Consider the following 27,981-nt stretch of genomic DNA (forward strand, 5'->3'; position numbering starts at 1 on the left):
GCCCCTGATTACTGCCTTTGGGATGTCAGTATTTGCATGCCCACGTGGGTTGTAATGTCCTCCAATTACCGGCATGCCGGTATTTATCCCTGAAGGGGAGCGTGTACGTGCCCATGCCGGTATGAGGGGGCACGGTACGGGCGGTGCCAGTATTGGCGGGTTGTCGGGTCGTAATGACCCGGACCTGTTAACGATGCTGCTATTACCATTCCGCCTGCCTTTTTTCATTACCTCCATTCTCGTAATGAGGCCCAAAGAGTTTAACTGAAAACTCTGTCTGTGTCCAAAACCTATACTTGCCCTCTCAACTAAAGCTAAACAATGTGTAGGGATGTCAACCATAAACTGAACAGTGTTCCAAAAGTAAAGTTCTGAGCTATTTCCAGCTCTGGGCTTCTTCTTCAGCTCCCCTTCCCCAAGAACAAACAAGTTCACAACAGTTTTCAAGTTACCTTCTCTTGAACTTAAGGTAATACAGTTGCACACACTCATCACGTCTCAGGGTACTCTTCCCCAAGTTCAATGTAACAGTTATCACAAAAGAAATGGTCTTGAGGCTCGGTCCTCAAGGTTATTTCCAACAATTCTTCACAGCTCAGGGTTTCCTTCCCCATAGTTTAACTGCAACAATAGTAGTGTTCCTTCTTGGCACTTTGCATATTTACCTTTACCTTTTCCAATACATTGGGCTTCTCTGGTCTGGGCGCAGTTGTCAGACCACACGGTGCACCCATCACAGGTCACGCAACTAGAAACCCTTAGTTTTCCTGGTCACACATAGGCTGCTCAGCATCTTGCTTCTGTATTTGATTTTCCTTAACTTGGCTTCCTTGTATCAGCCTTTTAGGTTTTCCATAGAGTCCACAGATCTTTTAAGCGAGTCCTTGGCATCCTTGTTCTTTATACATTAATGTCTCATTTTATTTAAGGGTCTTATTCACGCTTCACCTTTGATGACCCTTGTCCCCCCTTTGTGCTTAGCTTCTTTCAAGTATGTAGGTTACTATCCTTTAAGCACGGTTTTTAGGGCTCAATCAGTTCGCTATTCAACAAACAAACGGTTTCTCAGACTTGCCATCAACTCTGTAGTCAGAGTCTGTAATTCCACTTCATTTGCTACTTTCTTTCAGTTTGTTATTCAATATTGGCAATTAGTGTGCCTCACCCAACTTGCTTTTCTTGCATTCACTTAGTTTCACAAATTCATTTGTACCTGAAGCATTCATTTCTTTGGCACTGCTCTACGCTTTTGCAGCCCGCCCAGAGGGCCCCTGCCTCTGAGTAGCTTTCCAAGCACTCACCGATCGTCGGGTTCCTCCTCCGGCAGGTCTTGCTGCTTTTCTCCTCTGCTATGGGTTCCTGCTTCTGTTTCGGCGAGCCCAGCTCGCCTGTGGACTGAAGCTTGGCTGGCATAGGCGGCTCCTCTGCTTCTGCGAGGACGGACATTGCGTCCTCATCGCACTGGCTTCACCGCAGCTCTGTTTGCACCCGCTTCACATAAGACGCTCCCCACAGCTTGGGGTGGTTTCCTGCTGCTCTCTGCCTCGACAGTTCCCCAGGTCCCTCTCTCCGTTCAGTACTTGGTTTCTCATTTTATACACCAGTAGTCCTTCAATAGGCTGCAGGTGTGTACCATTGTCCAATTCTGCCTGACTTTGATTAAGAGGACATGCCTGACCCCCATAGCTTTTAGTGGCCTCTTCCTCATCCCAGTGTTAAAGTGGACATGGGAGTTGTTCATGGTGATTACTCCTAGTTTCCTCTTCATCGTCACAGTACTGTTAAAGGGCAAAGTTGGGGAAATGAAGGGAGATTATTTGTAATAGCCCATAAAGGATTGGGGGAGGTTGGGTTAACTCTCTAAAGTGAAAGGGAGATACTATGTTTCACCTGCAGGTATCTCACTCCCAATCCCCAAGGACCCTCCACCCAGGTGATCCTCCCTCACTTGTCCACCCCCACGGTCATGTACCAAAAGCGGTAGCCTTTCCAGGGCTACCCGAGAAGAAGATCCCAGGGGAGTAGGAGTGAGAATACCTTCAGGTTTCTCACACCTCATAGTACCACCCCTAGGGTCCCGATCAGGTAGCAGTTGCCTTCGCCTGGCCACATGGGAGGAGACTTTAGGCTGGGGATCAGTGATGACTCTGTAGGATTCATCACACAGTCCAGCTTTTTATTGTTGCAAGGTCAAAACATGTATTGTGTACAGCTTAGCGAAATGTAATTTTCAGTCTTACATATTTAGTTTTTATTTTAACAATGAAGATTTCTGTGGCGATACAATCTCACAAGACGCAGGACAGGTGCGTGCAGCCAACCATGCAACTACAGTCAGAGCGCAGGCTGTGCGATCAGCACATGCAACCCGGCACTCCTCCACAGAGACAAAGTGTCAGGGCGTGGAACCGAGGTTAACTAATGGCCTTTACAACAATGAAGTGTAAGGAAGGCATGGTAACAAACAGTGAAGACAGACACAAGTGATCACAGTTCAAGGGTGTTTATTGAACTTCAATGGGTTGGTTGAACGCCTATCTAAACCTAAATCTAAAGATGGGAGCAAGCTACGACCATCAAATAATAATAACGCAGTCCTAGTCAAGTCTGTCAAAATAAAAGGGCCTATACTAATAAATCTATTGACCATCCTTACTTATAAATACAACAGGGTGTGGGACAATTGTGTGTGCAAAAAAGAAAGGTGTCCAAGAAACAATATGTCACACTGGTTCACCAGTTGGCTTCCCTTCCCCACGTTTTCAGCACGGGGCAAGGCGGCACACTCAGGCTTCGGACACTTCTGACTTTTTGGCCATGAGAAAAAAGTTCAGAGCAAAGGTATCAGGGCCTTTTTCCAAAGCTTCTTTTCCAATGACAGTCTCTTACTGCAGAGTGCCTGTTGCAACAAATAAGCACTAAAGTTCCTTTCTTGTCAAGGCTTTCACAGGTGCAAGTTCTCGTTTTCAATATTCATCATGGGTCACCTTCAGGCTTGCACCCCTTTTTACCATAATGTTCACAACTGGTCGCCCTCATTCGGGCTTGGACCATGGATCTCCCTTGTTCGGGCTCAGATCCTTTTAGCACACTATTCACACTTGGTCTCCCTCGTTGGGGCTCGGACCATACAATCGCACTTCCTACGTTTTTCTCTTGATATCCAAAAATCGAAGACTTTCGAATGTGCAATTGATTTGGCTTAACTGTCGCAGGACCACTTCGATTCACTTCACACAATGTTCTTACTTTTGTTTCTGCCACCTTTTGGCTGGTTACCTTTACAATGACCTTCAATTGAGCACCCATGCAGCACCGGAGCACTCTGTCACTGGTATTGTATCTTTCTTTCTCAAAGTTCAAACAATCATCAGCATTTAGCTTTACTCGCCTCTTTCATCACACGCGTTTAACAATGTTCGTTCTTGCGCTCGTTATACAATGTTGCCGCTTGCAACATTGACTTCAACACAGACCGGTCTTGTATCGGTCTCCCCAACTCACCGGCTGTATTGATCTCTCTAGCGCTCCTTTGTTCTGGGAGCCAAGGACAATACCACAGCGACTGCTGCTCCTCACCCAACTTGGTCAGCTACACAGAATGGCTTCTTGTATCTCAAACACACAACGCAGGATTTGTTAGCCTGGTTTCCTGGCCTTACATTTTCTGATCTACAAGGTTTTTGAAAGTAAAGATTTCCTGTCAGAAAGGTAACACATGTGAACGTAGGCTAGCATGGGATGGATTAGCTATGGCAAAGGCGGATGGCGGTGAGCAGTTTAACATCAATGAGTTAAGCTGTGTAAAAAACAGCTTTGCATATCAAATAAAGGTAAAGGCAACATTGCATTTCAAGTGGGGTGAATCGTATAATGCAAATTCGTATTCCGCAAAGGTGCTAAGCAACGATCATGCATGGGTAATCGACAGCTAGCATGAATCCAGAGGATGTTGCAAAAGGTGAGCAGCAATAGATAGTTAGCAGCAGGGTATCATAACTAGATATGAACGGATAAAGTACTTGTGCATAAAAGTAATGTTACATCGAGTAAGCAGCAATCAGGTGAACAAGTTTGAAGATCTATAAGCAATGCTAGCAACCGTTATAGGTTGACAGGCATAGGTCTCAAGAAGGCAAATAGGGCTACTTTCTATACAATATGATGAGGGGCTATAAACAATTCACACTTCTGATGCTCCCGAGTACATTTCCTTGCTTATTAAATGGCAAATTAGTAGGCAAGATGACACCAGATAGCTACGGACAAGCACATGTAGATGAATACTGCAGAATTAAACATTTTAGCTGTGTGGTACAGCGTAACAGTCACACGGTTATAGACAACATGATAGTGAGTAAGGCTGATAGAATCTCATGGATGAACCTCGTTGCTGGGGTAGAGCAGTGTGTATAAGCACTTGGCCAAAGCCATTTTAGAGATTCAGCTCCTTCGCCGTGAGGTGCAAGTCAATGTTTGGAGCTGATGCTTAAGCTGCGTGTGCCAGGAAATTCGTAAGCATTCAAAGGGAGAAGGGGGAAAGCACGTTGTAATGTGGTGGAGTCATAAAGAATTGGTGAAATGCAGTGGCAGGTCAAGAAGTGAGCTGGACAGATAGAAGTACTGGACTGTATTGGTGGCGGCGACAACTTACTTGGGTCCTTATCTAGTAGAAGATGCTGGTATTCTGCCAAGCTCTGACAGGCTCGAACAGGGGGCTTAGAATCAGGGCCTTTGACAAAGGGGCCGGCTAGCGCCTGGCGGTCCCTGTGAAAGGCTGGTGTATATAAAAGTGCACAATCAGGCTCGTAGGCAAGTTTCAGTAGGTGGGGCTCAGGTCAAAACGTTGCGGCAGCCATCTTAGTGTGCTTTGCAATGCACTGTGTGGTGTCCGGGCGTTATGGAAACCCAGTCTTTTCTGAAGGAATGTGCAACAAACAGTGTTCGAATGGTAAACGGTTATTCTGATAAGATTATCAAGATAAATTCAGACAACACAGGAATAAGTCAGCACGATGGGGTTGATAGGTAATAAGTCACTCAGGCTTACCTCAAAGCTCCGGATTTCGATGGGGGTGTCTAGCTGCTCCTGCAGCATGCAGTGCCGGGGAGGCCTTCCTAGGCTCACAGGGGGATAGAATAGCAATGAGAGGCTCGGACAGGGGCCTTAGAATCAGGGCCTTTGACAATGAATGTTGTAGATTTCAAGGGGAGAAAAGACAAGTGGCAGTCAGTTGCCAGGGAACAGAAAGAGGAAAGCGAGAGCCCCTGAAATGCCACAGATGCACCAGCACCTGAAACCTTGTGAATGACAGATTGTATCCAGCAAAGAATAAGGAATGCTCGAACTACAGGTTTGGCCACATAGTGACAGCTTGCAAATGGTACGGTAAGAAGATGACTGCATCTGTTATGAGTGAAGATGTGAGAGATGGAGAGTCATCAGATGAAGATGGGAGACCCACAATAATAATAGTGAACTGTGGGATGGCCCAGAGGGAAAAACCACACTGCTTAATCAAGGTGGATGGAAATAGGTGATGGCTGATTCAGGGTCAGACCTAACAATATTACTGATTTGCACGTACAAAGACATGGTCGGCAGAGACAGGGCAGAAGTGAAGAGGACGAAGCACAAGCCCAGAGTCTTTGGAGGCGCCACCGTGAGCCTGTTGGAGTACATCCATGGCACCATTGAATTCAAAGGCGGAGTGACAAAGACCAGGGTTTATTTTTTCGTAGGAGGGTCCGCTGTTTTAGGGTGTAATGACCAGGCCAAATTGAACATCAGGTTGGATCCCAGCACGGCGAACTAGGTATTGTTGGTCAATGTAGGTGGAGCGTCGGGTTCAGGGATGAATTTCCTGAATCAGGAGGTTATCACGGACAGGTACCCTCTCCCAAGCATAAATGAGCTGATCCTCCTGATGAAGGAGGCCAAGGTGTTCTCTAAGCTTGATATGAGGGACGCATACTACCAGATCAGCCTACATAAGGAATCAAGGCCCCTCACTGCATTCATCACCTCATTTGGCACATATAAATGTACCTGCATGCCTTTCGGCCTCTCCACTGCGGCGGCAGCCTTCCAGCGGATGATATACTGTCTGCTGCGCAATATAGGCAATGTGTCTTATTTTCAGGACGACATCTTGATCTACTCTGAGGATGTTGAAACCCATGACGTCCTACTATGGAAAGTTCTCACCAAATTACATGAAGCTGCAGTGAGACTACTCTACGACAAGTGTGTGATCAAGGCCAAAGAAGTGGAGTATTTGGGCTTTAGGTTTTCAATCGAGGGGTTCAGCCTGAAGAGGAACTTGTTGTAGGCCATCATGAGGGCCCCAGCGCCTGTGAACAAAGAGGAACTGTGGTTGTTTTTGGGCCTCGCAGAATATTATGCTAAATTTGTTCCAAGATTTCCAGAGACCACTGCACCTATGAGGGAACTGATAAAGAAAGGTGCTCAGTGCAGCTGGTGCCAAGAGCAAATGAAGGCGTTTGACAACATCAAAGAATGCATTATAAACGCCCCATGCCTTCAGCCGTTCAATCTGTTGTGGAAGACCATCATTACAACTGATGCCAGTGCGTATGGCCCAGGGGCTACCCTATCCCAGAGGAAAGGCGATGCAGAACTTATAGTGGCATTTGCTTCAAAGGCGTTGTCCCAAGCTGCAATGAACTATTCCACCATGGCAAAAGAAATGTTAGCATATGCCTGGGCAGTTGAATACTTCAGGACACATGTATGGGGCACAACATTCAGTTGGTAGCAGACCATAAACCATTAATTCACATGCTAAGCCAGGGAGAGGAGAGGCAAAATCCTCCACGCCCCATCTGCTCTGCATTGCTGCTAAGCTGCAGGAGTAAACCTTTGAAATGATACACATTGCAGGATGGAAAAATGCCAAATCAGACTGTATGTCCCGCCTACCGGAAAAGAGAGCCGCAGCAACCAAAGTTTTTCACGGATGAGTGTGTGGTAGCACCCATAGGTGATCCCAGAAACAAAGAGTTTCTTGAAATCAGTGAAGGCCATTGGAAGGAAGAATTGGCTCTCTAGCACCAGGCTTGACCCCTTAGGGCCAGCATGATATCCATACTGGTGACTGTTTGCCTGTCAAAAGCAGGGGCTACAGGATGTCCGAACATTAAAGAACCCACATCAAAGGAGAGGTCACCAAGATGCTTGATCTCAGGGTAATAGAGCCCTCTACTAGTCCGTGGTCTATCCCACTTGTGTTAGTACCAAAGGCAGTATCCAAGGAGTTGAGATTCTGTGTGGACTATAGAGCCCTAAATGCAGTCACTAAGACTGATGCCCATCCTTTGCCAAGGACAGATGAGCTGGTGGATAGACTTGGTTCAGCCAAGTTCCTCAGCACATTTGATCTCACGTCAGGCTATTGGCAAATAGCCCTTACTGACCATGCCAAGGAGAAAACTGCATTCTCCACCCCAGTTGGCTTATACCAGTTTAAGGTTATGCCTTTGGGATTAAAGAATGCACCTGCTACATTCCAAAGGATGGTTAATCAGGTTCTGAATGGGATGGAGGACTTCTGCATGGCATACTTGGATGACATTTCAGTGTTCAGCCCTACTTGGAAAGAACATGTTGACCACCTAGGATATGTTTTGCAGGCTCTTGAACAGGCCCATCTGACCATAAAGGCAAGTAAATGCCAAATTGGTCAGAGTAAAGTGGTCTACCATGGGCATGAGGTAGGAGGTGGTGAAATAAGGCCTTTGCTCAGCAAGATTGAGGCTGTGCAAAATTGGACAACCCCTTCTACTCAAACTCAGGTGAGAGCCTTCCTAGGCCTCACTGGGTATTACAGGAATTTCATTGAGAACTATGGATCCATAGCCTCTCCACTGAATGTAATCTCTTCTCCTAAGTTCCCTAAAAAGATCAAATGGAATGAGGAGTGCAATCAGGCCTTTGAAAGCCTGAAGAAAGCCATTTGTCAAGCTCCAGTTCTCAGAGCTCCTGGCTACCACCACCCTTTATTGCACAAACATATGCTTCCAATATAGGTATAGGTGCAGTACTCAGTCAACTGGATGAGAAAGGTAGGGAGCACCCCATTTGCTTTAGAAGTAGGAAACTGAAGGAACCTGAAACAAGGTGGGCAACTATTGAGAGAGAATGTTTTGCCATTGTGTGGGCTTTGAAGAAGTTTAGACCATACTTGTATGGATCTACGATCTCCTTGTATGCAGATGACTTGCTGATGTACCTGAGGTACCCGGAGGAGAATCTCCAGTACATCCTGAAGATCATGGAAAGGTATGCGGGGCTGTCGGGCATAGCGGTGAACCCCCAGAAATCTGTTATTTTCCAGCTAGGTAGTTATAAGGAGATCCCTGTCGGGCGGTTGCCAGTGCTGCAGGCTCCTTGGGCTGTTGGAACTTTTCGATACCTCGTGATAGATGTGTACCATACGGTGGAAGAAGAACATAGGCACAATACCGAGGTAGCCATAGTGAAAATAGAAAAGAGTATGAACTTTTGGGTGAAGCTGCCTCTAGCAATGATGGGGCGAGGCGCAATGCTCAAGATGGTGGTCTTGCCCAGGCTCCTGCATTATTTCGGGAACATTCCGTACCTAATACCTAAGAAGTTCTTCATCAGACTGAACGGCATGTGCAGGGATTTCCTATGGCAGGGCACCAGGAATAGGGTGGCACTATGGAAGTTGCAGAACTTCTATGAAAAAGGGGGAATAGTATTGCCTAACTATGAGCCAACTGCAATATATCGCTAAATGGCTCACAGACGAAGTGACCCCTGAAATCAGGTTGTTTAGAGCAGACTGCGCCCCATTTTATTTAAAAGAGATGATCTGCCTGCCCAAGACAGAAATGAAAGCGCGTCCTAAGATGATGAAGCTTGGTTGGAGGATATAGCGCCGAGCATGCCGGGTGATGGAAAACCCAGCCCCATGCTCCCCGCAGATACCGCTGGTGGCATTGGCTGGGGGAGATAAGCAGCTACGAATGACAATTAGGAACCACTGGGAATCAGTGGGGTTGGTACCTATGGGAGATGTTTGGCGGGAGGGGACTATCATAAATTTTGAAGAGCTAGGAGAAGAAGTGGGGTGACATGTGGGTCAATATATTACATATCACAGACTGGTGCAGAAAATCAAGACAACTTGGCCTGAGACAGCACTGGAGGAAGAGCCAGATGTTACCGTAGATATGATATAACGGAAGGAGGGCATGAGATCTCTAGATTGTACGAAATGATGATGTCCAAAGTTGGGAAAGAACTAACGTAATTGAGACTAGACTGGGAGGCGGAGGTGGGAGCCCCGATAGAGGACGGGATGTGGGAACAAGCCCTGGGGTACCATAAGAAGGTGTCAAGAAACGCTAGACTAAAACAGATAAAATTATATATTACGCACAGGGCATACATGACACCCCTGGGGATATCGAGGTTTGAAAATGCTGGCAGACAAGCATGTCCCAAATGCGACGAAGAAAGGCCTGATATGGTACATATGTTCTGGTCCTGCCCGGTGATTGCCCGCTTCTGGTGCGAAGTAGCTGGGAAACTGGGGGAAAAGGGAGTCACTGTGGTCATAGATTCAGCCTGGGCCTGCTTACTGGGGGGGTTCCCCAGACCGCAGAAACTTAAGCATGTCAATAAACTGAAGGATTTAGTATATGTGCTTGCAAAAACGAGGATCGCCATGGGATGGAAAAATTGTCATAGGCCACGAGTGGAGATGTGGTGGAAGGATCTGCAAAAGTGGGCGGAGGTGGAGACCATGGTATGGCAGGAGGCAAGTAACATAGGGGGAGAGGAAGAGGTGGGAACCCTGATGGCATGGAAGTCGTTGGTAGCGGAACTGTTTGGAACGATACAAGATTTGTCAGAATCCACTGGAAATGGGATCCCACCCCCGGTGCGGATACAAAGTGAATAAAATAAATAGGCTCGTAGGAGGGGGTGGCCGGGATAAGGGGAGCAGTGACTAAAATTGTGTAATGAACAATGTGAAACAGTATTATTGAAACTTGCACTGCATTTTTGGGTTGTATTTGTTTTGCTTGATTGAATATATAATAAAATTGTTTAAAAAAAAAAATACTTGTATGGATCTACTTTCATCATTCAAACAGACCACCAACCCTTGAGATGGTTGATGCAAATGAAAGGGGAAAACCCAAAACTGCTAGGATGGTCAATCTGCCTGCAAGGGTTTGATTTTACCATTGAGCACGGGTCAGGATGTCACCACCAAAATGCTGATGGTCTCTCTAGGATGTTTATAACCAACAAAAGGTAAGAGACTCATCCAGGAGTGGATTAGATCCTCCTGTCCCTTAGTCTGGGGGGGGGGGGCAAGTGTTAGGGAGAATTCTCATTCTATGGCTAATTTCCCTTACCTATAGAGTCCCCCAGCAGGGTTTGTTTCTTTTCTCCTGCTAAGAGTGAGACTCTTTTTCCCACTCTTAGGCATTGTTGCTGTGTGTGTTCAAGGCTATTTTTGTGTTTAATGTCTATAGGGTTTTTCTCACCTCCATAGGAACCATCTTTATTCACATGTGTTACACAGCACCCTCAGTGCAGTGACACAGGGGTGTCGTAGCGACCCCCAAACATAGACTCCATACGCTGGGACTGACTACTGTCTCCCAGGGCATGTAAAGTCCCAACTGACTTTACTAGTCAATTTTTATGAACTAAACCAGTACAACCCATCTTACTATGGAGGTACTGGAAAGGGTTAATAGTTTTCCCTTATGTTAATTTTCGGGAGGGTACTGTACAGTCCCTCTCTCAAAGGTTTCATGCTGGTGGCAGTGGTTACTACCATAAATATTCGAACGCAAATATTTTCCTATGGGATTTTTCCATTGTTCGAGGCTACCACTTTTTCTGACAGCCTCTAACATACCGCCGATGCATTTTAATATTAACTTTACTCCGGTAGGTTTTATTTGCCAGAACTTTAATATAACTTCTTTCTCGTGTCTTTCTCTAAACTCCTAACCCAGGTCGGGGATCCTTGGTTCGTCCTTTTGGCAGGCTTCTGCCAAGAAGCCCTCCTTTCAGCGCCACTGAGTCTGGGGTGGGTCCATTGTGTGGGAGGGGGAGTAGGACCTCTGGACAGGGTTGCCTCAGCAACCCATGTCGCACTCTATCCTGAGAGGCTGGAGGGTTTCCCGCCAAGATGACCACTCCACTGTGTGAATGACAGCTAGGCTGTATGAATGGGGATCTTTTTGCATAAAAGCAGGGTCTTGAGGACTGGAAAAGCAAGACGTCGCCACTGGAACTAAGAAGCCGAAGAGGAGAGAAGCCAAAGACATCTGCAATGACTGAACCACCGGTGAAGCCCTGCTGCAGCGTCTCACCACTTTTCTCCACACGACGAGAGAAGATCTTCACCTGAAAGAGCCTTCTTCCCTTGAGCTGGTGGGGGCAACCAGTTTGCCAATCGCCTTCCCGGACCTGCCTTGGTCAAATCACCAGTACCCTGTACTCCGAGGCCGGATAGCCAGGCACCAGTCCACCCGGATCACGATTTAAAGGAGCGTACCTTTTATTCGTCGGGCAGCACCACGGCTGGTTTCATCCCTGGGTAGTGCAATAACTCGAACCTTCCTCCATGACGAGAGCCTATCTTCCTCTGCTGGATCCCCCGAACTGCAGGAACTACCAGAAACAACCGACACCGCAGGAGCCACTTCTTCATTATAAAGGTACATTGTTCCTCCAGGCCGCCCTTTCTTCGCTGTAGCTCTAAAGGTGTTTTAAATCCTTTACCTACCTGTTGGGTTGGCTGACCCTCTCTCTTAACATTGTCTTTCTCCTTCTGCATCCACCTTTTCGAAATCGTTAACCAAACACCTGCCTGCAGCTACCAGAACATTTTGCTCCTAGGCCCTTGCCCTGTACCACTGACTCTGGAACCGGCCTACTGACTGGCTACATTTGTTAGAACTACCTTCTTTAGATTGCTTCTGAACTAGAACTGTGTTGGTGCACCTACTTTGTATAGCTACCCTTTTCTTCCCCTTTTTAAAACTTGTGAAATACCATTTTGCTCAGTTTTCATTTAGGTATTTCCTATACTGATGCACTGTCTTGCTTAAACTGGTTCACAAGGTTATGGGAAATGTTGCTAGGGTGTGTAAGAAGCTATTTCTGAATAACTTGTGCTTTCCCTCCCTTGTGAGAAATTGATAGAGTATCCCTTGTGTATGGTTTTCACTGTGCCGTTTTGCTCAGTTTTCACTCTGGTTTACTTGGTCTACAATTTAACTAGGGAGTGTGTATATTTTTCTTTGACTTACTTTAACTTGCACGATGACTGTGATACATGAGTTTTATTAGAAGTGTATAAAATAAATATATATATACTTTTTAATACAAAGCTTTGGTCAGTGTTTCCTTGTGCCATAGTACTGTAGGCCTATTGTGTAAACCCTGAATACTGCTCATCTCCCTCTTGAGATAAGTCTGACTGCTCAGCCACAGCTACCAACTAAAGCTTTGTGGTACAGACTGATACCAAAGGGGATTTATTGCTCTCACCTGTAGTCTTAATCTTCTGTAGTGCTCCCTAAGGGAACTGCATAGGATTCTGCCTAACAGTGGCCTGAGGAGAGAATGATTTCTGAAGGTCGAAGGCCATACCGGAAAGTGGCTGATGAAATATTTGAGACAGAAGTTTGATGATGAGAGGCGACCAAGTCATACCGCCCGTGGGGATGAGGAAAGTCATTATGTTCAGACTGTATTGCGAGAAACCTGAAGGTGTCTCACCCGCTAGTCCCCGGGGATCTTTCATCCAGGTGGCCAGGACACAGCCATCGCTTTTGGATCCAGTTCCTGGGGTGGACCAGTGCTGGAGGATCAACTGGATGTGCGGTCTTCGGGGAATGGGAGTGGGACACCGGATGGTGAGACACGGTATCCCTTTCCCTGTAAAACCTTTTTCCCCATCCTACCAGATAGGATACTTAGGAACTCAACCCCCTCCCCTTTCCCGACAAGAACACTTTCTCATGGAGAGCTCACTGTGAGCGAAAACAGACTAACACCAGAGCCATATACCTGACATGTCCCAATGCAATGGTCAGGCAAGGTCAGGCAATTTCTGATTATTACACACACCTGACTTCCATCACACTGCCCCACCCGGATAAAAGGCAGAGCACGAAAGCAAACTCTGAGCAAGGCAAAGCATATGAGGAAGCAGCAGTTCCAAGATGGCAGTTTAATACGAGGAGAAAGACGGCGAGACCAGAAAGGGTTGCAGAAAGGGAAGTGTCCTTGACCTTTTCAGATTGTTGCTTTCGTGAGCTTTGGAAAGTAAGAAATTTAAGACCTGGGACTAAAGCTGATTAAACCTGCATTGTGTGTCGGAGGTACCCGGGGCTCTCCTGCATCGATAACCAAGGCGGGGAGGAGCGTTTGCCCCTGTTGTACTGTCCTTGGTTCCTACAGCAAAGCAGCACCAGTAAAGACAGCACAACCGGTGAGTCAGAGAGACTGATACCAGGCCAGCCTGTGTTAAACCAAGGTTGCAAGCAGCAACAATCTATGAAGAAATCTAAAGAGAACAGTGTGTGAAACATATGTGACGAGCGATGCAAAAATAATTGAAAACCAGAGGAGTGACTGAACTTTGGAGGCCAAGAATGATACCATAGACAAAGTAGTCCGGCGGCACGTGGGTGCTCATTCGAAGGTCTCTGTTAGGTATCCAACTGGTTGGCAACTGTGAAAAGGGAATTTTGAGATTGAAGTGGTCCTGCAAGGGCTCAAGCTAAACCCTGTGCATATTTGAAAGTCTTCGATAGTTGAATGCAAACTGAAAATGGTCAGAGCCCGGCTGAGGGAGACTAATCGCATAAGAGGAAGGATTTTAGCCCGGCTAAGGGGGATCCAGGGTGAACCGTGAGTCACCCGAGAAAGAATATTCTCTGAACATTGTAAAAAGGGGGATCTGAGCCCGGAAGAGGAGATCCACAGTAATGATCGTGATATAAAAGGGATCTGAGCCTGGGTGAGGGGGATCCAGGGTCAATCACCTGAATCTCCTGAATTGAGTACTTATAAGAGGGAAGGAACTTTGTTTTGTTTTGGTACATCAGGCCCTCTGAATCAAAAGACCATGATAAATAAAGACACTTGGGCACAGAAGGCCCTGATGCTGGTAATGGAACTGTATCCTTGTGCAGAAGAGGCCAGAGTGTGTGCTTTGCTCGAGTGAACCGCCTTATCCCATACTGAAAACGTGCAGAAGGGATGCTAATTTTTTTTTTTTAATTAAATGTTTTGTTTGATTATACAAACTTTTCATTTTGTCCTTTACAAAATACAAGAACAATGACAGAAAACAACAAAAAGAAAGATAAAACAAAAAGAAAAAAACATAAAATCCCAAAAAAAAGAAATTGGATTGACATATATGCTTGTGTTTCTTACAACAGTCTGCCGTCAAAAAATGCAATCCAAAATTTGATTACTGTGAAAATGTAATTCTTGTCATGTCCTTTCAGAAGATATGCCCATCGTTCCTCTGTACTCATCTTCTTCCTAGAGATTTTTAAAAGAAGTCTTTGAACAAGTTTCTTTTGTCCATCAAAGCATCACAAACCATAATGACATTGAATAGAGTCTCTGGTGTTTTCAATTTTACAAAATCGGCAGTTTGTGGTCGTGGTTGCTGGATGTTTTATGCTAAATAGATAATCACGAGTTGGAAGTATATTTAAGTGGAAGCGTAGAAAAAGGTCTCTTATTGATTGGTATGGAAAACATACTAAGCATGGAGGTAACTCATTGAGGGCTCTTACTTCTATTGAACAGATCATTGCTCGTTTATATTTATATTGTTCCTCTATTGTTTTGATCCAGTCATTCTGTTGCACTCTTCTTTTGGCATGTTGTGGTCTATTTATAAGCATATCTTCACTGATGTCTTCAGTGCTCATTTTCTTTTTTATCTCATTAGACCAGTAATGCAGGGCTGTTGCACATACAGGGTTCTTTTTTCCTTAAGCATCTCTAGAGACGAAATTTTGTCCTGGCAAATTATTTTTCTATAGAGGTCCATTTTTTTCCAGGTAATGATTGTTTCAAGGGATTGTAAGGCCAGTTCATACCAAATTCTTGAGATTGGAAATGAGTTGGATAGGCCGAGAGTTTGTCTCCAGAATATTGCCTCGTATTGTTGCCATTTCATTGTATGTTGACTAATTATTGTTTCTCCAGCGTATGTTAAAATAGGTACCACTTTTTGTCTACATAGTAGAATTATTGATTTTAGTGAATGTGTTCCAAATTTAACATGAAAATAGCGTCCCAATTGAGCTAGAGATCTTGCCTTTCTCTCGATATGTTTTTTCCATTCTTGCTCCGTTGATGTTTGATTTATCAATGCACCAAGATATTTGAATATTTTGGTTTCTTCAATCTCTTTTTCATCTAGTTGTAGTTTCGCACTTTTTCGTCCGGTGCTGTGTCGGGATGTTAGTCTCATTAGCCTGGTTTTAGAGATATGGGCCTCATTCCGAGTAGGGCGGTACGTATAGGCGATTACCGGCATGGCGTAAAGAGCGTTTCCGTGCTGGCACAAGACCATAAAAATCGGCCTATTCCGACTTCGCGTGCACGCACTTTGCGCCATGCCAGTAATGTACCTCAGCACCATGCCGTAAAAGGGCCCCAAAAGCCCTTACCGGCTACAAGCGCATCGTACATAACACTACCGACATAGAGAAATTAGCGGTAACCGTAAATAGCGGTCCCCGCTATTTACGGTCACCGTTAAAAAACGGAACCGGCAAAAACGTCATCGCACAGGAACGGGTAGGAGCACGGTGGCCATCTTTAAAATCAAAATCCATTGCCATCCTCTCCATACAGGACCCGGAGGCATATAGTGATCAGAGAAATAGGCATTCGAGACCAGCATCATGCCCAAAGCATTGAAAAAGGGTGCTGCACGCATAAGGAAGGAGTGCTTTACCCAGGATGAGCTCCAGATACTGGTCGACACTCTGCATGAACATGCAGACACTGTATTCAGCAGTGATATGCGGAGGCCCACCGTCGTCAGGAAGAAAGAGATCTGGGCCTTGGTGGCACAGAGGGTGAGCGCCGTGGGAAACACCCCCCGCACCACCAAGGACTGCATAAAACGGTGGGATGACCTCCTCTCAGCAAACAGAAGTCAGGCCCTGGAGACAAGAGGAGGGCCAGGTTCCCCCATCAAAATGATGCCGTGAGAGGAAACGTGTGCGGCCATGATGAGCACAGAAGCCATAGAAGGGGTTGGAGAAATGGAGTGCGGTGCAGCGTCATCCGCTGATGGAGGTGAGTGTCATGAGTCAAGACAGAAAATGCATTCCTAACGTAAGTCACTGCAAGGGCTGGGCAAGGTGTCACGTCATGGTAGGGCAAACCCCCCCCCCCAAATGAAATCATGCTGTAACAAGTGGGACCCAGGCTGATGTCAGGTGCAAGGCTGTACCCCATATGGGCCATACCACACAAAGAGGCCGAATCTGTGAGGCACACGGGGCAGTGATTGTAAACATTTTGAATGCGAGTCATCACAGTACTCCGCCAACATGAGTGACCCACGATACCCCAAAGTTGAGGTGGTAAACTCCACGGCGGCGGAAGTGGTCATCCCTGCAATGGAGAAGATGTTTGCGACACATGGCCTACCCACAAGAATCAAGAGTGACAATGGCTCACCCTTCCAAGGGGAGGAGTTCAAACAATACCTGCAAGAACTGAACATACGTTACCATCACATTATGCCACAGTGGCCACAGGCGAATGGGGACGTTGAACGTTTCAAGAGGACACTCGACAAAGTCCTGAGGCTATCAAGAGCAAACGCTAGCCCGTGGCAAGTCGACCTGTATCGATTCCTGCGTAACTACAGGGTAACTCCCCACAGCACGACTGGCGTACCCCCGGCTGACTTGATGTTTGGCACAGTCATAAGGTCATCCATACCTCACCACCCCAGCAGAAGCCCGGACATGATCGACGACGAACGAACAAACGAGAAGAGGAGAGGAGCCAATGCGCACATGAGTGCCAAGAGAAGGGCAAAACAATCCAACCACCGGGGGGGGGACCAGGTGGTCCTGCTACGGAACCCGACGAAATCCAAGCTGGATTCTCGCTATGAGGCCATCCCATGGACTGTTAGCAAAAGACAAGGAACCGTGATAACTGTTCAAAGAGGGGACCGACAAGTGACACGAAATTCGTAATGGTTTAAGGCTGTGCCACGAAACTTATGGACTGATGGGGAATGCCCCCAAGAAGACGCTGACCACCCATCGAACAATGAAGAACAGGAACCCCCACAAGGCGAAGAGGAAGCAGACGACCGAACGTGGGAGTCGTGGAATGAATCAGAGATGGGTGAGCTGGACATGGAAGGTGAGACACCCAATGAGACTGCGGGTCCAAGTTCCAGGGGTGGGGGATATGGTTTGAGAAGTGCCACTCGGCCGCCAGCTCGGCTAAGAGACTTTGTGTGGTGAGACCCTGTGGAGAACTCTAATGAAGGGAGCCTCTTTTTGATAGAAATTGTTTAAAAATGTATGTGGCAGTTATGTTAAATTTGAATTAACTTGAAATAAAGGAGGAATGTTGTATCCGCCCTGCGTCCCGCAACCCGGTGACGCAGGGCGCCTGAATAAAAGCCCCGCCCCCGCGAGTAGGAGGCAGTTCCGGGGCATTCCGACCTAACAGGCGTGTGTGTCGTTATTCACTACTGGCGGAGCTGCGTAGCTGAGGCCCACCTCTGCAGCCTCACACGTTCTATCCTCGGGCCTCGCGGTGCCGCGGATCGAACACAACAATTTACATCTACCGCTTTCCCTGACGAAATCTACCTCCCAGGGGTTTTGGAATGTTGGCATGTACGCATATGTCCTATTGCCGTGCTGTATTCTCCTCTTACTCTGAAAATGCCCCACTGTTTCCATATTGAGGTGAATAAAGTCCTAAACCTTAATAAGGCTCAGTGTCATATTTACGGCAGCAACAATTTCTTTTAAAAAACCGAATATAGTTTCCTTAAAAAACACTAACTGCAGGCTTGACTATTTTTATACAACCTAGCAAAACCTCAAAAACTGTAAAACAGTTCTCAAATCTATAAGAGGTGTCAGGGAGTAGGGGCTGCTAAACAAGTGGGCGGAGCTGCAAATCCCGTTTTTCGACTTTTCAAACAAATGTGGCAACTCCATTTTTTAAGAACAATTTAAAAAGCTTGTCGGCATAAACAAATCCATCGTTTGAGTAAAAGGGGCAGGACCATCTTACTTCCTGCGATAGGACAGGGAAAATTTCGTCTCAACCCAACATGGCCGCCTTACAGACCCGGAAATACGGAGCTGTCTAGCTTCCCGGAGGCCTGTCAGCACTGTTGGGATTCTCGCGATAGGAATACCAGATTGTGGCAATGTCCCATCTGTTTCAGTGGAGGGCCCCAGGGATGCTCCCAGGTTGGTCCTGACGCGTGCCCGTTACTTTGTATTGTCGCCGTCTTTTGACTGCCGCAGCGCTCGGTAACTTACAATGGCACGGGACTGAGTCTTCCAGCGGGACCTGCCGCCAACTCCCTCCTACGTTTGGGGAGATATGACCGGGGAGAAGATCCGCTCCCTGCGGAGGGACCAGAAACCTAGTAAGGATGAGGACCTGCTGGAGCCCGACGAGGAAGCCACCACCGGCGGCACCTTCATCCGCACCGGCAGCAAAGTGCGTGGCAAGATGTTCAGCAACCACAAGCTGGTGCGCTCCCCGTCCGCCCCCACAGGGCGGCCGCTCAGCCCCAGCGGCACTGGCGAGGGTGGCCTCACTTTCCCTGTGCACGAGTGCGTCTTTAATGGGGACATTCGCCGTCTCTCCTCCCTTATCAGGACCCACAGTATTGGCCAGAAAGACAACCACGGTGCGTATGAACAACCCCCACCTGTCATTCTGCTGGAGAGCCGGGGCTCCCTCAGTCCACACGAGTAGCACCTGACACGGTTTTAGTGCCAGAGGCTCAGTCAGTGTAGAAATATGTGATGGGAAGCAGTCTGCCTGCTTTCTGGACAGCCAACACCTGGCTCCCAAAGGATAACGCTCACCAAATGTATGTGTTTATGACTCGTAGTTTGCGTCACTTTACTACTGATCAGGCGTTGTGAGCCGTGAGAAAGGCACATGATCCTAGTTGCCCCGGATTGCACATCACCAATACGTCATAAGTATTTATGTTCGTTTTCATTTTCCCAAATTATCCTTGATTGTATGCAAAGCGCCATGTTTACAGTGCTGCTATTTGTCCACCTGGCCGTTCCCATTGGTGGTCTCCTGGGTGGCTTCAGGGCTGGCTGAAGATGTCGGGGATAGGTTAACACCTTCAGTGACAGTCTAAAGTTGTTTGAGAAGAGTCAGAAGACTGGTGTCTCCATTGAGAATATGTGTATACCTTTAGCCATTCCTTTCAGGTGGTTAATAGCTACAGGTTATCACTGGACTGGCTCATAGCAGTGGTGCTGAAACCCTAAATGAGCACTTAAGGGTAGAACTGGGCGAGGCCAGCAGGGCTCGAGCTGGCCTGGACCCCCACATAGGGCTCTGATATGATAGGTTATTTATAACTCGCTTAATACCCAGAGGTTTCTAAGCGCGGACCTGGGGATTGAACCTGTGCTGCTCCATATCATCTTGTTTCCAAGGCGAGCACGTTGCCGCTGAGCTATCCTCCAGGGATGGTTGAGTTATTCCACTGGTCAAATGTGTGGGTGGGTGGTTCATGGGGGTACACATGGGAGGGATCCATTTGGCAATAGGGTCACAGTCCACTGGGAAAGCAGTTGGCAGAGATGAGCACTACTTGGAGAAAGGGTGAAGAAGACGGACTAGGAGCCCACTTGGGAAGCAGTGGGGTCCATGAAAGGATAACTGGCAAGGGTAGGTTTTGACATATTGAAGTAAGAGGGTGCTGGTAACCCCATGAGGGGCCCTACTACAATTAAGATGCGGCCAGTCATCCTCTAGTCTTTTCTATCCTCAGAAGGTGTCTTCTTCCTCATAGGCCAACCCCTCCCACAAATAATCGCTACATCTGTTTTAGAGCTTTAAGTCACCTGGGGAAGGCAAGTGGTGTCAGTGTTGCAATATAGCTGAGAAAGTTAAGTGATAACCCTAAAAAACTTCAGCCACAGGTTTGAATCCCACCAAGGCAGACTAAGGGCCTCATGAGTGAGCCAGTCCGGAAATAAAGTTTCAGCTAACAACGTTACCGTCACCTTTTCCAGACCGGCTCACTTAGTTTGCCGGTAGAGGCTGTGACCTGCCAGTACTTCAGGAGGCCCCTACCGGCAGATATTTCACTGAAACACTGGCACCGTTATTAATGGTGCTGGTGCTTCAAGCTTCCCATTTCCTTGGAGTCCTACGGGACTCCACGGGAATGGGAACTTACTGTTCCTCTGCCGCCTTGGATATCCTGGTAGCACCGGACCTGTTGCTTCTGATTTTTCTTCCTTGGGTATATTGCATTTATTTGTGTGTGTGTAAAGTAGTTATTTACCCTGATTATCTGGCGCAATCGCTGCCACCTTGAATTTGTACCGTTTTATTTATATATTTTTATGTCTCTTGGTGTCAGTATGATACTTATACTACTTCCTAGTTGGAGCAGGTGGTCACATCTACTTCTGTTTTCTGGCATGTGATCATCATAGTTGCTGGATCAAAATAAGACTGATTACCCTCACTTATGCTTGATGGTTTAGCAAGTCAAGCGAGGCTGGCCATGCCCACCTGAGCCATCATCAAATCTCAGTGTTTGAAATAACTCTCTCAGTATGACTTGGGGGCCTTATTCAGAGGTGCATGTTAAAATAGAAGCGTGCTATGACACGCTTTTCCATGAATACATGCATTCCGATGTATTACGTGAGTGGCAGCAATAAATGAAGCCCGCCACTCCTGCAAAGCCGTGATTTATGCATGGCAACAGCCTTGCCAACCACCTCACAATCAACGGGCTAGCAAGGACTGCATTCAGAGGCCAGAACACCCTTCCTGCACGAGCCAATGTATGTACATTAACGATACCCTTGGAGGTGCCGTTCAACCCCACAGCACACAAGCATTCCTCGGACTGCAGCGCCACTTTTCTAGTTCAACGAAAGTTTAAGAAGACGATCTTGTATTAGAAAAGTAGCAGTCTTTTGAGAAAGGCTTGCTAAGCCACTGGAGCCAATGTTTCCCTTGCAAAGATAGATTTTACCAGCTTTTGCTGCTGGAAAGCACGATATTTCCCCTCCAGTATTTCCACCCATCCCGGAATGATGGTTTTGGAAACTGGAGGGGAGAATGTCGTGTTTCCACGCTATATTTAGCACAGGCTCTGAAACAGGCCTTTTGGTCTAGGAATTCGGACTGATCCAAGTACATTTTCCTAGAGATCTAAAATCTATCCCAGACCTGTGAGTTAGGATCAAGACATCTTTCTCTCCTCCTCGTCTTACATCTATATGCAGTTGGTATTTGAGCTATTCTATGCATCTTTATCCAGATGTCTCCTTTCAACCTCCTCTTGAGAACTCTCTCAACTTTCAGGGAAGTGTACCTTTTTACCTTCTTTCGCACAGTTAGTCTCAGGAAGGGGTTCCAACCAAGTGCAGTTCTCTCCCCTTGACAGACTGAAGAGGAGGTGCACTTAACTTAAGTTTTGGAGACCTGACAAATGTAGGCGGGTTGTGTCTCTGCCTAATTATTATACAATTCACAAACAATAAAGGCACAATATTTTTTTTCACTCCACTTTGTGGCTAGGTAAAGGCCAATCAACATACAAATAATACTTATTACAAAACTTCTGTTTTACAGTCAAAACCTATTTTTACTTGCTTATTGGCAAGGGGACTGACATTTATACTCTCTAAAAATCATTTTACTCACAACCTTAAAAAATAGAGGGTACAATAAGCAGTGTCCCATTGCAATTCTGTAGGTTTGCTAATTAAAGTGACACTTGTGTAGCAAAGTTAGTTTTTAAGTTACCCTTTTAGATGAAAGCACTGCTCATCCTGAATTTCTCTCTGGCTCTCAAGGCTCTTGCCACCCTCTTCAATGTTCACTGAAGTTCAAAGGGACCAATGTAGAGAAAGTGCAATAGTAATAATCTCCTTCACTCTAAGTGCCAAAGGCCGGTGTGGGAGTGCTAGGCAAGATTTATTTTTATTTTTCATACAATTGAAAACTAGAAAAGGTCTGGTTGATACTTTTATTAAGCTAACTATATCCTCTTTGGCAAACTATATCCTCTTTGGCAAAGACCAGTATGTGTATTTATTAAAAACGGTCATGCAATTCCATTCCTAACCATTTAAGTTATTGCATAATGCAGAACTACACTATTGTTTCTGTAAAACACTACATTGTCTCCATGTTTTACAGTAAAGTTTAGGTTAGTGTATCTAAATCACAGTGTAAACTAGATTTTTAGTTTGTTGGGGAAGATGCATCATATTGATGAGTGAACACTTTTGAAGATGTACGTGATCACGCAACCAACTGCTTTAAATGGCACATGTAGTTCTGTGACCTGCTAGTTGCATTTATCTGTGCAACTGGTGCTCAACGCATGAACGGTTTATACCAGTTATCCTGAAAGTGAGATGGCAGAAAACTACAATATTCCAACTAGTTTGACCAGTTATTTGCCTGTTAGGCCATCCACTCTACTTAGTCTCTTTCCTTCTTTCCTCCTGCATAATGAATACACAAGACTAACTAGATTTTTACACAGAAGAATGATCAATAGTTCTTCCAGACTTTACACCTTGACTGTACATCGACACATCTACTCTAATACCACACATTGTAGTTAGTCTCCAGAGCTCGCTTTGCTCTGAGTATGGTTGCATTATATATTAGCACCTGCGAGAGAGAGCTGGCTAAACTGTTTTCAGAGCCTTTTTGTCCAATCATGAAGCTAACCTTTTACAATTTACAGACTCAGCCAGAGCTTGCAAAGCCCACTTGCATAGTCAAGTAGGTTTTATGATGGGCGAGTACTTTTAGCAGGGGATGTTTGAAACTTTTATGTAACATTTTACTTTTTTTGCAGTCATTGTCAAATAAGTTATCCTGCGCATAGCTGGCAGCAGGTTGCCAAACATAATGGGTTTGTGGTGACATGCACCATTTTACAGAAAGTGCATTTTATTTTATTTATTTATTTTGTCGTCCGTTGCTATGGGTTGAGTGAATTTCTTTTAGGGCAAGTAGGTAAACTATATTACTTTGAATTTTAAAGAATTTGCAAGGCCTGATTCTTTTCACTAATCTTACTTCAGCGGTACACAGAAATGCTGTATTGATGCTCATTTTATGTTTTAAAAAATATTAGTACGACATTTCTAATCGAATGGGTGTGTTTGCTAATCAAGAATCTTAATGAGCAAACTCTGCTAATCTGTTTTTCAAAACTAATGTATGCCTTGTAAAATACTTTCACTTATCTGGAGCACTGCATGCACCTCCTCAATCCTTCCACCAAGCTGTATGACTCTCGGACCCTCCTTTCCCCAGTTTCTTAATGGAGGGGATGGTCAGCCCCTAACAATGGAGTTTCAAGAGCTAGCGGAGAAGGGTTCTGAATATGGCAATACATGATCACTTTTGTGTCACACTGGTAGCTTACAACAGCAGTAAAAGAATCAACCAGCGAACCTGGCAAATGCAATGAGGATTACTGTGGAAAACTCAGTTTGTCATTTCTTTTGATTGAGCAGTGGAATTTAGGCAGTCTTCTGGTAGGCAAGCTGCATCTTTATCTGCTTCTGAGAAGTGCGATCCACTCGGTTCTCTGTTCACTTTGTTTTGTCTTATTCTGTACTTTATTTCTCCAAGTGCATAACAATCTTTGGTTCTTGATCTGAAGGCCTGGTTCTTATTTTTATGCTTTAATTTGCTTCCTGAAGCGGCGATCTTGTAGTCCCTAACTTACGGGATGGTGTCTGACTTTTCTATACTTCGCTTGGTTTCAATGTGCCCTGCGGGCTTCAGTATAACATTTTCTCACCATCATGCAGAGACCATCAAGACACAGCAATGCCACCATGTATCGTGCTGGGCAGTATTCAATCACTTAAGCTCCTTTACGAGTCGGAGTTGCATTTTTCCTGAATAACTGAGGTCAGTCTTGCTCCTTTTTTATTTTGTTACTGATTTTCTTTGTGTTTATAGTAGTTTCAGACAAGAATGTACACCAATTTTCAATGGCAAGTTATAACTAGAGGCGTTCTTGCCCCTTTGCTGTTTCTTGCTAGTAAATTTAGGTGGCCTGGTCTTTCTTGACGTTTCTTTGCTTACTGTCTGAAAAAAGTGTGCAGAAATTCAGTTGGGTTCTTGAAGCAGCTTTTATTCTTTCTTGGTTGAAGCAGATTGTATTCCTTTAAACTTTTTTGTTTTAATGTATTTATAGGTTTTACAGAGCAACAACTCCACCAGAGTCCAGAACAGTGTACAATATTCCCGAAGTATTATACAAGAGCGTAACATGCATCCTGGGGCTTAGTCATATATACATACTTCAGTATACATTCTCAAGCGTTCAGCAAGTATTAAAAATATTGTGCCCAAATCTCAGGCGGTCTAGCATGCAGCAACAGAGTGGGCAGGGAAGCAGGCCAGGGTGGCTTACACCACTTTGACTCAACCGCACAGAGTACGAATGAAGGTCGACTCCTTGACAATACACCACGTCCTCCATCCATTTCTGCATGGTGGGTGGAGGACCCCTCCACCATGACGGAGCTTGTATCTCCTGTGGGCCAGTACCAAAAGGAGACCAGCGAGTCTTCGAGTCTTAAGAGCCGCCTCTAGCAAGTATCCTGTGTTTCCCAATAGTGCCATCATAGGATCCATCTCAAGTCTTTCCCGAACAATGCATGAGATTCTGGGCACCACCTCCACCCATTATCTGTATACCACCAGGCAGGTCCACGCCAAATGAAGAAAATCAGCCGGGCTGCCACCACACCTATGTCATGCATCACAATAGTGTTTTTACAATCTTGCCAGTTTATTATAAACCTGATGCATAAAGTTAAAAGGTTCTGCTTGAGTTTAGAGAAACCCTATGAGTCTGCAACATCAAAAATTTCAAATTTTTCCTGGAATTGCCCTATCCAGTGTCCTTCCGGTCACCTCCTGGTGCCGCCCGTGGCCCATTGGATGTCTTCCATAAAGCTGCGGTACAAACGGGAAATCAAGCGACCCTCCCCACCTGCTTGTATCGGGTTGTGCATTAGTCGCAAGGTAGGTGGCTGCTTTGGGAAGGTTGAGAATGCAGATTTCCAAGTATTCTGCACCCAAAAATACATAAACGCATCCAATAGTGAGGGTCCGCCCTTATCCTTTACCTGTTGTAATGATATGAACATGTCGCCCTCCAAAAAGTCACCAAAGGTTTGTATCCCAACTTTCTCCACCCACTGAATATAGGCTCTCTCTCCTGTGATTGCCATATACACGAAATGTCTGACAGGGAGGAGTGGTGAGTATAAGATCTCGTGCCAACCCTATGCACAATTTTGTGCCAGATGGCGCACGTAATATTGACATTATGCATGTACCCCGGTCTCTACCATGGCGCACCAAAAATACGTAACTGTCAAAGGTTGGGGGCAGCAAGAGTCCTCTCCACCTGAACATGCAGCCAAATGAAATGAGCTTGCGGTGCCCAGTAATATTGTTCCAGATGCGAGCGCCCTAGACCCCCTTACTGTGCGGTTGAGTCAAAGTGGTGTAAGGCACCCTGGCCTGCTTCCCTGCCCACAATAAATCAATCGGTCATCGTCCCCTGCAGCCTTAAAAAGAATGTGTGGTAAGGAGTAGTGGGATATTGAGAAACAAATATAGAAGCTTGGGTAGGACGACCATTTTTACTATTGCTATACGACCCATCGGGATGAGAGGAAGGGCATACCAACGCATCACAAAGTCCTGGATGGTGCTCATAGCTCTGCCCCGGAAACAACACGGGAAACCATGACCCCCAAATACCTAGTACCCTCTGTTTCATGATGGGTATGGTCTCACCTGGGAAACACATCAGTCTTGTCAGTAAGAGGGAAGGCCACCGATTTGATTTACTCCAATTTATCCACAGCCGGGAGACCTCCCCATACTCCAACATCTTATAAATCAACGGCTGCAGACCACTAATAGGGTCACCCAAGAACAACACAAAATCATCTGCATATAGTGAGATAATCAGCCGGTGCAGCCCTAGCTGTATGTTTCGCTGAATGTGTCGTTCCCGTAATATTGCTGCAATGGGTTCCATTGCACGTTCAAATATGAGGGGGCACCCCTCTCTGGATCCACGCCCATCGCTATTGTTTCAGAACGGGAGCGACCCACCAAGATCCATGCCATCGGATCGGTATGAAGCAGTGCGACCATTGACATGAAGTATTCATCCAGAGTTTCCCGGAGTGCCGCAAAAAGAACATTCAACAGAATCAAATGCTTTCTTGGCATTGAGCAGTATCGCCAGTGCTTGCACTTTATTGTTCAACGCAGAGATGATCCTGAAGAAGCGACGCAGGCGGTCGTATTCCTACCCGTTATAAATCCTGATTAGTCTTCCAGCACCAGGCCAGGCCTCAGTGGGAAGAGGCGCCTGGCAAGAATTTTTGTGAAATGTTTGTCACCATTAATTAGAGCTATTGGCCAATATGAAGCCCAATCTTTTGGGGGTTTCCCCTTCTTGTATAGTAAACTAATTGAAGCTTCACGTAACGAAGGAGGCAGGGACCCCTGCTTCATATTTAGTATACAAAGCGTAACAGCCAGGCAGCCAGAATGGAGGCGAAAGCTTTGTAGCCCTGGATCCAGGAAGTTCTCCAATAGCAGCCAAAATGTCTTCCAGTGACACCTCCATGTTCAGGGCATCTCTTAGCGGCTCTACCCCAATACAACTCGGCGGCTTCAAGATAGTGTTCTAACCCTGCGGTATCGTGTACACCTTGAGGCATACAAGTGCCTGTAAAACCTCTGGATTGCTGCCGCAATATGTCTCTGCAGTGTCCGCTGGAGGTCCCTAATCCCCTCAATGTGTGGGGGTTTCTTTTCAGCTGCCAGCAATTTAGCAAATAAAGTGCCCAGCTTCTGACCCTCACCAGGTGGCCCGACTCAAAAACATAGCCTACCGTTAGCTTGGAACTTGTCAGTTCCGTCCGCAGTGTCGTCTGCGTCTTAGGATCTGCCGAAGCGGTGTAATCGCCCCCCAGCTCCTTCAGTTTGTTTGTTAATCTCTAGATCTTTCCTAATTAACTGTAGTATTCCATTTTCCTTAGCTTCACATATACTCCTGATATAACAGTTTTCCCAGAGCACCCCCTGTGACACGACTGAGCCCTTGTTACAGTCAAAAGGACACTATTTCTTCCTGAATTTCCTGTCTGAACACTGTGTCCGCCAGGGCATCCGATTTCAGGCGCCAGGAGCTCATCCCAGTCCTGCCCCTGCCATGCCATCTCCGCAGTCCAACACAACTGGAGAATGGTCAGGGTCCTCCTAAATAGATTCTCCCCTAGCGGGACACCAGTAAATAGTCCAGTCTGGAGCTTGATCCCTGTACCCATGAATGGAATGTCTAGTCTTGCATACCAGTGTTGCACCCTCCATGCATCCATACGACCCCTCCATGCATCCATCCGATCGTATGCCTCGTGCTCTCACTGCCGGTAATCCGGATTAATACAGGCCAGTACACAGAGCTCACAAGGAGAACCGCCGTACTTCATCCGATTGTCTAGCACCACCAAGCAGTTTTTCCTTCTTGGTTCCGTGAACCTTATTTTATCTCTGCCAGCTTTTTCTCTTGGCTGAGGCCTTGAAGCTCTATCTTCTTTCACACAGCAAGGGCTAGGCAAAATGTG

The 27,981-nt window shown here is 46.1% G+C and overlaps 1 protein-coding gene across 1 annotated transcript in view; it reads left to right on the forward strand.

The window, feature by feature from the left end:
* Positions 1-18,385: 18,385 nt before the first annotated feature.
* ANKRD13C (ankyrin repeat domain 13C) overlaps positions 18,386-27,981 on the forward strand; it is an 893,039-nt gene continuing 883,443 nt past the window's right edge. Inside the window, exon 1 of the mRNA XM_069641918.1 lies at positions 18,386-18,974. Within this exon, the coding sequence (XP_069498019.1) occupies positions 18,662-18,974 (313 nt within the window). The 5' untranslated portion in view covers positions 18,386-18,661. The remainder of the gene's footprint in view (positions 18,975-27,981) is intronic.

Source organism: Ambystoma mexicanum, chromosome 1q, assembly GCF_040938575.1.
Source record: "Ambystoma mexicanum isolate Mex_15411 chromosome 1q, UKY_AmexF1_1, whole genome shotgun sequence".
Taxonomy (NCBI): Eukaryota; Metazoa; Chordata; class Amphibia; order Caudata; family Ambystomatidae; genus Ambystoma; species Ambystoma mexicanum.